Source organism: Colias croceus, chromosome 1, assembly GCF_905220415.1.
Source record: "Colias croceus chromosome 1, ilColCroc2.1".
In the NCBI taxonomy this organism is placed as follows: Eukaryota; Metazoa; Arthropoda; class Insecta; order Lepidoptera; family Pieridae; genus Colias; species Colias croceus.
This window is the reverse complement of record NC_059537.1, coordinates 7,304,611-7,317,717: the sequence shown is the minus strand read 5'-3', so window position 1 is coordinate 7,317,717 and position 13,107 is coordinate 7,304,611. Positions and strand designations below refer to the sequence as shown.

The 13,107-nt window shown below is 33.2% G+C and overlaps 1 protein-coding gene across 2 annotated transcripts in view; it reads left to right on the top strand.

Moving 5' to 3' along the window:
- The first annotated feature begins 4,896 nt into the window (after positions 1-4,896).
- Positions 4,897-13,107, top strand: part of LOC123692040 — a 29,267-nt gene continuing 21,056 nt past the window's right edge. Inside the window, exons 1-2 of one of the 2 annotated variants that reach the window (XM_045636706.1) lie at positions 4,897-5,106; positions 9,553-11,286. In XM_045636706.1, coding sequence (XP_045492662.1) covers positions 9,605-11,286 — 1,682 coding nt within the window. In that variant the 5' untranslated portion in view covers positions 4,897-5,106; positions 9,553-9,604. Of the gene's footprint in view, positions 5,107-8,424; positions 8,496-9,552; positions 11,287-13,107 lie in introns of those variants that run through there. The other variant, XM_045636769.1, reaches the window with a different exon arrangement.

The window sequence follows — 13,107 nt, the reverse complement described above, 5'->3', positions numbered from 1 at the left end:
AACGGCATATTTTGCTCGTGTCGTGCAATTTTTGTGTTTGCGCAGCCTCCCAGCTTAAACAAAGACAGTGTCTATATGACTAGAGAATAGTCTCTATTTTCGTTAGCGAAATCATATTTGTACTCAATAAGAACTAGAAAAATAAACCGCTATGTAGACTCTTCTGTTGTTATATTACTTAGTTTTTTCATTTAATAATTTACGCGATTAAAACAAATTAAGTATTATAATTATCGATTTCCTATCACTGGGAGTAAAATTATTGAGGTATTTATTAGACAAAGAGTTTGAAAGACTGTACCCAATATCGTAAATCCTTACTGAGCGTACTATCATAGAGCATGCACTTATTTTATAGTTTGTAGCATAAAATAGTGTACATATTATATTACATTATTTATTAAAAAGCATATTTTTATTTTTTTATAATAATATCTGGAAGTCATATAATCCATACTAATATTATAAATGCGAAAGTAACTCTGTCTGTCTGTCTGTTACTCAATTACGCCTAAAGTACTGAACCAATTTGCATGAAATTTGGTATAGAGATATTTTGACACCCGAGAAAGGACATAGGCTACTTTTTACCCCGGGAAATAGGATAGGTTTTATCCCGGAAATCCCACGGGAACGGGAACTATGCGGGTTTTTCTTTGACTGCGCAGGCGAAGCCGCGGGCGGAAACCTAGTATTATATAAGTTAAATTTAAATTAATATTACCTAACACGAAAAAATTGTTTTGTTAATTAATTCTTTTTTTTATTGTACTTGTTACAAGTATAAAAGTAAATGCTGATAATAAACTATTACTAAAATTTTATACCTATTTAATGTATGTACTTATCTTATTTTCCAACATGTCATATGTGTATTGTATGGTCAAGGTGCAAGCATCAGCACAGTACCAGGCTCCATATATGGTTAATAGCTCTATATAGTTTATATGATTTGGAAGTACTTTGTATTTTGTCATAAACAGATGTCGAACTTCGACGATGATGCTCACTCGGATGGATAACAAACCAAAACTTTTCATAATACATAAACGAGCAATGTTCCTTTGTACAGATTCTACTGTTTTGATAATTTAAAACAAAGGCTTAATCGGGCTTCACTAAATATTAAGAGACGCGAAGTTTTCGAAACTCGATGAAAGCACCAAGGATTATGATACTGAATGGTTTGGTAAGAACAAAAGCGGTTCATTTGCTTTAAACTGGGTGAAATAAAGCACCTTCTATGGGCGAAATGTCAAACGTAAAGGTTAAATGTTAAGAGCCACGGGCTAGTTGAGAATTGAAGTTTATGGGATGCGTTTGCAGCCTCTAGGTAACTGTGGCAGAGACAATGAGTTTAAAGTGATGACGTTCAGATGAGCGCTCGTGGGTGGATCAAAAGAAGATCAATTAAGTTATTTCGAAACTATTATATCTTTTTATAAACGTGACATTGAAATAAACTGATGAAGTGACTCTATTTTTCTATTTTTCATTTTGTTAATCAAGTTAAACATATTTTATGTTTAACTTAATTATAAATCTGATAGCAAATTTTGAAGCAAAAATAATTTGAATAATTAGGACGTTTGTTTTACTCAATTAAAAAAAAAATCAGCAGCAATGCGTGACATTGATACTGCATAAGTGCTTATACACTCTTCTGGCTATAATATATGTTACATAAGCATTTAAAATTAAAATTGAACAAAGTGAAGAGTTATGTCAGTTGCGTAACACATATAGCAAATACTATAAAACACTGTTGTTCTGTTAATTTAAATTATAATATAATTATTACACTAATTTTTCCCGCCAATTCACACGCGCGTATTTTTTTGTGTTTGTACATATAGATACCTAAAAGATATATGTATATAGGTTGTTCTGAAAAACCTAGTCTTATTATCTGTGCATTCATCATCCATATAGCGTAAGGCTTAACAGTATCTTTTACATTTACGATAGGTACCTATTTATTAGTACTTATTAGTATTATTGTATTAATGAAAATACCGCAATCCTTTTATGGCTTGTGTTACATTATTACAAGCGCGTGGGAAGATAAGGTGGTCGCTCTACAATTCTACATATTTGGCTTGCTTTCATTCCCAGTGCAGACAGGAAAATAGGCTTTTCCATAGACTATATTAATCTAGATCTTTTCTAGATTAACATGTTATATGAATTACACGGAACTGTTAATTAGGTACAGCTCTATGTTTATAATCTTAAATGTGTTAAAAATAACGACATATAGAATAACGATAAATAAGGAGTTTTAAGGTTAGGAAAGGCGATAACGCTGTAGCCTGTAGGCTCGCGTGACCATCGAATGGCCGGCTGCAAATTGCACATTATACGCTGAATTGCAACCGAACATTAGAGCATTCCTTAATATTATTCCGTGACACAATAACCATTGGTTCTATTGCTTTTTATTGAAATCTGAATACCACAAGTACCAGTATTACACGTTGAAGATTCTTTAAATTTATTATACTTTTCAATATAGAATTATTAATTAATACTCATACGCAATGAAATGTTATTGTCAAGATTAATTCAACTTTAATTATAATTTATATCACTTCAAATTATGAAATAAATAAATTGTTTGAAATTGATTTGTGCACTATGTGCCAACAAGACTTCACTTTTAATGAGGATTTAATTAATCAATGTATGAATATAATATAATATTATCTTAGGAAACTCTAGACACTTAAAAAAATGTGATTTTGATGAGATTTGTTTGTTTGAGAGAGCAAAATAAATAATAAAATAAGTACCTACATTCTATTAAAAATTTAAATATTATGTCACACATTCTTATCAGAAGGCGTCTCTTGTCCAATTACTCTGCAATACGAATCTAGAATTTTAAGAAGAATGACTGCAATGACGGATTTATCTGTGGATTTATATCGTTTTATGATAGTGCATTTAAAAGCTAACTATGTTGATGTGTTTTATTATATTCATTATTCAGTTACATAGTTATCTACAGAGGAATGTAATGATATCACTAGGAATATTCCAAAAGCGGTATTTACAATAAGACAAAATTCGCATCTCTTGGACTCTACATTCAATTTATTATCGACTAAAACTGGTAATATAGTAAACATTTTACATACTATTATAATACGATTAATAGATTCGCACATACTTAAGCAAAAATATGTAACTTAAGTATTAGCACGAAATAAAGTCTTTAAAATAAAAAATGAAAAAAGTTATTTTGAGAGGCCGTCTGTGAATCATGCTGATTACATATTGATGACCTTCCAGTGCCGCTGGTCCGAAAATATTGACCCAAATTGTTGTTCTGATTAAAGTAACATCTTATTTAGATAATGTCAAAGGAAACAAATATGTCTGTTAACAATGTTTATTCTATTAATATTGTGTGAAAAATGTTTAAAAATTCTAAAACTGAAACCCAAACTTTTACTCTACATTTAACTTTCTTGTTAATTAAGAATGAAGAAGTCACGGGCGGATAGAAAATCCGCCTCAAAATCTGTTGCGTAGTTTTAAAGAAAAGGCGACTTCATTTTATAACTACTTATGCAGTATTATGTAATTGTTTTAAATCAAGCAATTTTAAAGCCTTTCGCGCATTTGATCTTTTCTAGCGACTTCGTTATATGTAAGTATATCTTTGAATAAAAGTTTGCTGAAACTAATGAGTTAAATGGTGTATGCCTTAACTACTCAGTGAATACGGGTAGGCAGAAAGGGTCAGGTATTTAAAAAAAGCTCAAAGGTAACATTCCGAAAAGTAATTTTAAAAATGTAGTTCCAGCTATACAAGGAGAAATTAGGTGAACGTCTCGAGCTCCGCAAATACGGACAGTGGACACGAGCAGTTTAAAAAATCAGCAAATTTAACGTGATTGCTATTTATGACAATTTATCTTTGATCTTTAATGTAGTTTAATCTTGTTATTTGTAATTAATATAGTGTTAATTTAGTTCTTAGAATTAAGTATGAGTATTGTGAAAGAAAAGTTTTTGGAAAAAAATTTTAGGTTACCTCGTGGCTCGTACCTAGAGAAATCTGATATTATACATTAATAATTTTCTCTATGGTTAAAAATATACATAAGTATAACTTCGAGCTCGACCTCCACGGCCTCGCGCATGGTACATACCTATAGGCACTAAGTGATCACGTAAATATTCAAAAGTGTAAGAATTTTTGAAATCGTTGCAGTAGTTACTGAGATTTACGCGTTCAAACAAACAAAAAAAAGTACTTTTCAGCTTTATAATATTATTACGTACAGAAGTATAGATTAGGTTTTCCGTTTAACTAACTGTGCATGTTAAAATTTTGTAACGTTTGAGAAAGCCGTTGTAAGATAGAAGGAGAGAAAATATTTAACCTTTATAGCTTATGCAATTAAATTTTTGAAAATGAAACTATACAAGAACGAAGAAATAAACAATCACTGCTCCACGAGAATACTTATCACATTAGAAGAAACAATGGTAAACGTAAATAGAAAAGTCCTTTAATTTCTGGTTACCTCAGAGTTAATGCCATTAAGACGTTTAGACTTACGCACTTATAACATCTGCTTGGAAAGACAACATTGTGACCTACGAAGCCAAGTAGGTAAGAATTATGGAATAATCTAATCTAATTAGAGTGTGGACTGGCTTCTCCTAGCGAATAGTCGTCAGTCGAAACGATATATCTGTTTGAATAGGAGAGTAATCCGAGTCCTGATTTTCAATACTGAGAATAGGTGACATAGAACTGTGAAACTTTCTTTGCGACGGGACCGTGTCAAGTGCGATTGTAGTACATAGTAGCAGGGCGCTCCGGCCGGTGAGAGCGCGGCCCGGTTGCGACCGGTCGGCCCCACCGCCAGCGCGCACGCATACGCCGCTCTGTGCCGCCGAAGTCGCGACGCCCGCCCGCGTTCCCCGTGCGCGACACGCCGAACCGCACCGTTGCATTCATCTAACTTTTATTACCATTTTCGTATCGCGAGCTCGGAAGCTAAAATGTTTGAGCAGTGATCGAACTCACTACGAGTGACTTACGTGGATGGGAACGTGATTTGTAGCCGTCGCACAAATATTATTGTGGTGAGTGAAAACAAACTAGAATAAGTTAATAGGATAGGATAGGTAAACACGGAGGAGCTCTGTACGGGATGCGGGGTTGGATCGAAGTGAACACCGCGTGCGCTTAATGAGTTTCGGGGCGGTCGTGAGGCACCGGTCGCTACGTTCCCGGGCATCCCGGTTTAGCCGCGCGGCCTGCGTAGCTCCCTGAATCGTGTTTTTCACTCGTTCAGGCGTCAGTTTTCTTTACTGCCCGCCCTTGCTGTTTTTGGTATATATTTTTAGTTAATTATGTTGTTATTTACTTATATATTTTTACGGTTATTGTTTATTAATAATGTTGATATACTGGCACTGTCCATATCAATTAATCAACTAATAGTGCAGATATAGCATCAAGTTTTTAAATTTTATAAAAGCCTTTATTCATTGGGGTATTTCATGAATGTATAATATTATGTTTTAGGAGAAACCTTATGGCACTTTAGTGAACCTGTTTTGCGTCGCGGAAGTTATAATCGTATATATTGATTGCTAACGTAACAGTAAATTATTATTAACATATATTTGCAATATAAATCCGCAGATAACACTATGAATCTCGTAGGATGAAATCATCGTTCATTAATATTCGATTTACATAAGCTCGGCGTATCTGAGCGTCTTGTTATTATTTTTATATTATGTCGTATAATCTCTATTATGTTCTCATACAAAGTATTTACTACTAAGTAATAGTATTGAATATTTTATGTTTTTGTCAAAAACGATTTTGGATTTAATAAGCTTTCGTGTTTCGTGTTAAAGTTAGTAGTTATGGTGATTAATCGTCAATGAAATATGCATTTTATTTATTTTAATATCAGTTGAGCTCTTATTTCACACTTAATCTTTTTTTTCTTTTGTATTTTCAATTTTATAAGTTCGAACGGCTACATCGGCTCACATTTCTATGGACTTTTGATGCAATCAGTTATTCAATTGCCTAAGTGTTTATTACATAAATTAACCAAAACAAACACTAGTCCCTGTACCTATTAAGAGCTTAATAGAATATCTAACATTAACCCAATAATCCTATAACAATATATTTTTTTTAAATCCAAACCAAGTTAATTTTTATCAAAAGTATGTAGTTATCTTTAACCAATTTAAAAGAGAATGTTATTGACTTTAAAATATCTGCTTTGAGCTAGTGAGACTTGATAGGATGTTAACCTCTTCGTTTAGTTTTGCGACGTGACCGTAGCGAATACCTGATGTCATGCGAAAGACGCCCACTCTACAGTGTTTGACCATTCAACGTTTAATCTTAGATAACATTATTAAAATTCTTATTGTTGTACTTGATTATAAGGCAAATCATAATTGGAACAAATGCCTCTGTTCTGAAATTAGATTTTTAATTTCCTTAATTCCATTCCAATTTCATTTTCTCATTTCGAATGATTGATAGATGTACCTACTTAGATGGACTTTGGAAAGGCGGAAAATAAATTTGTACAAAAACATTCGAAATAGCGCTTATTTTTTATTATTTTTACTTATGCTTTTCAACTAAAAATGGATGCAATATTAATAGCTGTTTTATATATGGCAAACATAAAATTTTTCAAAATATCGTGTTTGGAGAAAAATTAGCATAAATAAAGAATATTATTAGAGTGGATTAGTATAAAAAAAGGTGTAAACGTATACGAATGATTGGAATTTATTACGAATTAATGCCGTTTAAACAATGATTTATTTTAACCGATATTAAAAACCAATATTAATTGTGTGCAAACTTAAAATAATCGAAATTCCTAGAAATATTTACGATTGGTTAGGTTAGTTGTTTTTTTAGTTGCATAGTATGTGTTTTGTGTACTCTATTATTATTCAGATTACACTTTAAATAATGGAAAATGCATATAGACTCAATTCTAAGGTATTTATGAATATTAAACCGAATAATTGTAGCTTGGTGTGGCTTTAACGAGCCAACCTGCCGATCCGCTATGTAAATGTCGCGTGCCGATGGAGTCACAGCTTCGAAAGCTAATACCAATAAATTGCAAAATGTTTAGAAAATATTATATTTTTACATAATAACGGATGTTGTAATAATGTTTTCGCGAGTCGCATGTAAAACACTTGAAACTTATTAAATTTTGAAGGAGATGTGAAAGGAGATTGACCTTACGCTCAAGATCTATTTATCGTATTTTAGCTTACATTTATTTTAAAGCACATCATTGGCCTTTAATGAAAATTGATTATGTAAATGAAGTATTTAATTATAGCCTTATAAGTGTAATAAACCTTTAGAATTATTTTTGTAATGGTTGACGTGGTAAATATGTCTATCTCATCTTCTATTGAAGAAAACCGAAAGGTCAAGTTTTGCATTATATTTAAAAAGTGGGTAGTAAAGCCGTAAAAAACATGATTGCGAATAACACATTTTAAATTTATACATATTGAATATAATATTGTTAATGAATTGGAGATCTGAAGACAAATGTATACCTACATGATGTTAAAATTTGAAATAAATAAAACGATTCAACAAAATGTAGTCATATTTCAACTTTAATGAATCCACAATCAATCATCGTACAATAAACAGTATTTAGCATTTTGAATACTAATCTAGACATATTAGTGTTTGTAGTTACCTACTTTGAACGGGTCTTAAATTTCACAAAAGTAGGTGGGTCGGTACAGTTATGACCACTAAGAAAAATATTGATTTCCGATTAATGGCAATACTAACAATGAATATGCAAATAAATGGTAATGTAAATTAGACATGTTAATGGCTAATTAGCATACTTCATACTATATTGTACAATATCCGCAAATTATAGGTTTGCTTTTGTTCAGGCATCGCGCTTTAATTGTAAATAGGTATTTAATGCGTTTCTTTTCGTAAATGCCTTATTTAAAGTATCTGGCTTAATTTCATTGATAGAAATAAGAATACGCATGTTTGCCTTAATGTTTGCAGACGTAATTTGTAACCTTCACATAAAAAACTGAGCTACCTAGCCCAGTTATTCACAAACTGTGAAACTATCATGTTTCTCAGATGAACAATACAAATCAAGCGCTATATAATCGGCATGAATATTCATAAACCTTAATGTTATTTATCAGTGTTGATGTATATGATGTACAATAATGTTTTACAACATAACGGTGTTTGTTAGGAGCGTGTGAAATATATTTGAATATATGCAGACTAAAGATAAAACAGTGTCAAATTATTGATAACATATAAAAAGTGTATTTTTAATGTGAGATGGACTTAATTTTATTAGTTACAAGCTCATTCTCTAAAAGTAGAGCTGTCTAGCTGTAATTTCCTGATATGAATATACAATTTGTAAATCCATTCAATAAGTCAGGAGATGCAACAATGCAATGTAAGCTAAGGAAAAACCTTTTTTTCTTTGTTTATTCAGTAACATCACGTGTAACGAAAACTGTGATTCAACGTTCTCATTTTGGCAAATACATGCCGAGGTCGTTTGAGAAGTGCAATACTCCTTTACGTGAATTGTTTTTAAATGATGACCGAGAATATTAACATCGTCCAGGGAATAGATTAGTAATAGTGCTAACAGTTATAGTTTCTAATTAATAATTAGTGGAGTTTCTAGTTCGTTTATTTAAATATTTTTTTAAAGTAAGGTTACATCATTTGTTTTTCCGTAAGGTTAGCTCAAATCAAGAAATGATTTTTTTTTCAAAACTTGATATTTTGTATACTATAAAATAAATACTTTGATAGCTTCGATTTAAAATAAAATGAATACGAATTGATGAAAGTACGACAATGTTTCTTGGAGAAATACTTACGCAGCCCTTGACGCCCTGTTAATATCTCGATCTCCACAAACCTGGCAAACCGCATCTGGTATTGGCTTCAATACCAGTGACCCACATCTCTGTCATCCAATGATGTGACTGTTTGCGTTCTCAAACACGCTCGTAATACTTTCATATCGATCGACGAAAGTTTTCTTAATAGCGAGTGGGAAGTAGGATTTTAGTAAGCCTAAAATGTTTACACTTTCCGTACAAGACTGTTTTGCATGAACACTGTAACATGTAATGCACTTAATACATTACCATCTGAACAGGTTGTTCATTACAATTAAAATTAATAATTAATATCTACAATAAAAACATATAGTTACATATAATTAAAAGAAGAAAGTAAAAACAATGCAAGTATACTTATTTCGTGATGTAAGTATACGAAACGGAAGTTAAAATGAGAATTTTGAAATGATGAGCAATGTACTTACATACATAACCAACAACACATTCAAAGCATAATTTAAGTAGTAACCGCAAAAGATAATAATAACCTTGCGCAATTTGACATATGATTTACGTTTCGTTATTTATTATACGCGACTTTAAGAATCACATCAAAATTCGATTTCACCTAATGAAAATGTTATTTTTCTACAGATCCGGTCCTGAGTGCCGTGCCTAAAAAAGGTTGCGGCGCGTTGTACGCGGCATGGAGACAGGCGCAGTTGTAGAGGAGTTCATTACTATAGTACCGGTGGGCGATACCAAGCCTGCGGTTCGGGATCCAAGTTTCGTAACTGTTCTTACTGTCGGGGCGGCCAGTGGTGCGGCCGAAATAATTGTACAGAGGCCACGTGGGGCGAGACTCGGTCTTGGCCTTAAATTTGAGGGTGGGTCAGCTGCTTCTGAGAAAGTAAGAAGGTTACTTGTTCAGTCATGTGCAGACGATAGTCCAGCAGCAAAAGCAAGTGCTCCTTGGGGAAAATTAATTCCCGGTGACGAAATATTGGCCATAGATGGAGTCTCCGTTTCTGACTTAACCAGAATAGATTGTGTGCGAAGACTTAAAGATTCAGATGAAAAATTAACACTGTTAGTAAGACATTTTGAATCAGAAGATAAAATGGATAAACTCACTATCGGAGAAAAAGAGTTAGATAGAAGTAGCCTACAAAATGAAATAACGAGGCCTACGACTCTACCACCACCGGTTCCTCCTAGAAAATTAGGAAAGAAAAATTCATTTAAAGACAAATCAACTCTGCAAACTGTTGGTGAGCAAAATACGTTCATAAGCATGGACAAACAAACAAAAATGGAAAATTCAGTAAACAATCAAAATTCTACAACTACAGGAATTAAGCTATCACGGAAATCTTCTTTTGACAGTCATTTATTTCGTCAAAATAAAGAAAGCCTTGCTTGTCTTAAAAAGGGATCACCTGAAGAGGTTCGTCGTTTAGTACGACGTCTCTCAGATGGAAAGGCGATTCCACCAGAAGCGGAAGTCTATATTGACTTATTATCCAATGAATGGGAACGTTGCCTCGCTATGGCTGATGCAGAATCTGACGACACTGGTAGTTCAATATCTACAGTCATTGATAGATTAGGGTCCATGGCGAATTCAGTGGAAAATAGTATACCATCCACGCCCATAATGCAACAAAAATCTATCGATATCCAGAAAGTGTTGAATAGTATCGAGAATATTGACAACAATTTATTGAAAGACTTGGCAAATAAAAAAAATAAAGAACAAAAGATAGAGGCCAGTGATAAAAAATTTGAAAAATTTACATTAATACAAGAACCTAAAAATAAAAACATCGTACTATCGAATGCAGTAGTAGTTTCTAAAGATATAACTTCAATCCCTAATAAAATGCCTCAAAGTGATAAAAATAATAACACCGTAGATGAAAATGCTGCACCTAAACCCACATTAAAAGACACGACAAACAATAACCAAGAAGTTGTACAAGAAAAACCAAAACCCATGCCGAGAAATACGAAAGTTGAACGTTCTGCTAGCGAAAGAAAACGGAGACCTATTCCTATCCCAGAACCATCTTCGACGCCGATTATCGACCAGCTTTTGACAGCCACGAAAAAAACTTGCATTGAAACTTGGCTACAACGTTCTGAAGCAGAGATGAATAATAAGACCATTGAAAAGGCGGAAGAAAGCTCTGTGCCGGAGATTCTTCCTCGTTTAATTGATTTCGTGCCTAAGAGCCAATTCGTAGAAAGCAGTAATGAGGCACCAGTCTGTATCCGGCCGACAACAGCACCACCACCGCCCCCAGTGGAGAACAGAGAAGATGGCTCAGGAGCATCTTTAGATACCATAGGTGAATTGGACGAATCCTGCGACGTCACCGACAATTCGTAAGTATATTTTATTGTTAAACCATTCGTTTGAGTAACGCTTAAATATATAGTACAAAGCCTTAACATAAGTTATAGCAATTAGACACGTTCATATATTTTAAGTGTGCTCAGTAAAATATTCCATCAACATTCCACGAGAAAATTAATAAATACCAATAGTTTCCTAAGTAAACCATGACATTTGGTATTTGAGTAAACAATAGGCAGGCAACATTCCAGTGTAAATAATATGCGGTCAAGAGATTTGTTCTGTCGTATCCGTTATTGGTCTCGCTTCCTCATTAGACGTTAAATATGGTGACCTATTCATGTGTAAATTAACTGCAATATAAGTCACACGTCAAACGCCGTTTCTCATTAAAACCGACAGAGATGAATAGGTAAAGGTAATGTTATTTTAGAAACTTAGGTACCTTTTAAATTCTTAAAAACTAAGAAATATAAACCAAGTATATACTTTATTGAAACTATATATAAAAATTAGTGAAAAGGTTGTAAATAATATAAGTTGTATAAAATCTAGACAAATTTGTAGGAAAAAGTTTTCTACTAATCTTGTTTGACCGCTACCAGCTGAAGAAAGTACATTTTCACTCGAGAACTAATCGTTGTTAGCAATTGAAACGTCGATTAACGACAACTGGTTGATTACTACGAGATAATATTTCAAACTTATACAGAGGTATCACAAATACAGTAGGCCACTGGCCAATAACTGACAACTGTTTTTTGTTTTCCTGTTATGGTTTTGAATCAAATATTTTTTTTGCATTTCACAACGTGTTATATTAGAATCAATTTAAAATTTGATTGTATATGTATAGATTGATTGTAGAGTATTAGCGAAGTTCAACAATTCAATAGATTTATATTAAAGCAAATCTAGACTCGACAATTTTGATAAAACTAACCGGAACTTAAGCCATCGAAAACGTTTCATGAGGTCATATCTGGGACGAATACTTATAGACGTAATGATCTTAAATTACAATCTCGGTAACAAAGCGCTAGCGAGAAAGAACTCTATACGGTTACGAGTTACGTCGCGTTTTCATATATTTCTACGCAAACAATACTTTTACTAGTTGCATAGGAACAGCAGATAAAGAAAGAAAATAATATTTTATTTGGAATGGTGACACACATGGAAAGTTTTCTATATTTTCATACAAACTAGTACAATGGCGGGTGGCAAAGGCGGGTGGTAACGGCCAACTGCACCCCTAGCCCCTCACCGCTCACCCTGAAAACACAAGCAGCCTTGTGCACCCAGCCATTGTGTGCCCACCGACATGTATAGACAGTGTACATAGAAACGAACTATGCCGATATCACGAGCTTTAAACTCGTGAATAGAACCCCTTTGAAAAGATAATAGCATCAGTATTGTTGTACATACTGCTATTGAACACCAGCCTCACTGAGTGTAGTAACGTTTCGATAACCGCCTGAGAACATACACGAAATTTACAATTTATGCGCAAACTGCTGTATAAGTGTTCAATGTTCTTGGTTGAAAATGACATCAAAAACGAATTAAGCAACATAATGTAAATGTAATACAAATATTTATTTACACATGATATAAAAATATAGCAAAAACTGTCGTTACATCTTTTGGTCTTAATTCCGTCTAGCCCTATTTCGCAACGCGCGATAAGGAACTTCGTTCCAATAGATATTTTCCCCCTCATCTATTTGAAAATACAATCGGTAATCTGTTTAGGTATAGCAAAATTCCATCTTGTAAACACGGCACTGCACGCATATTAGTTGAAATGCGAAATGTGAATAAACAAAATTGATTGCATTAAGACC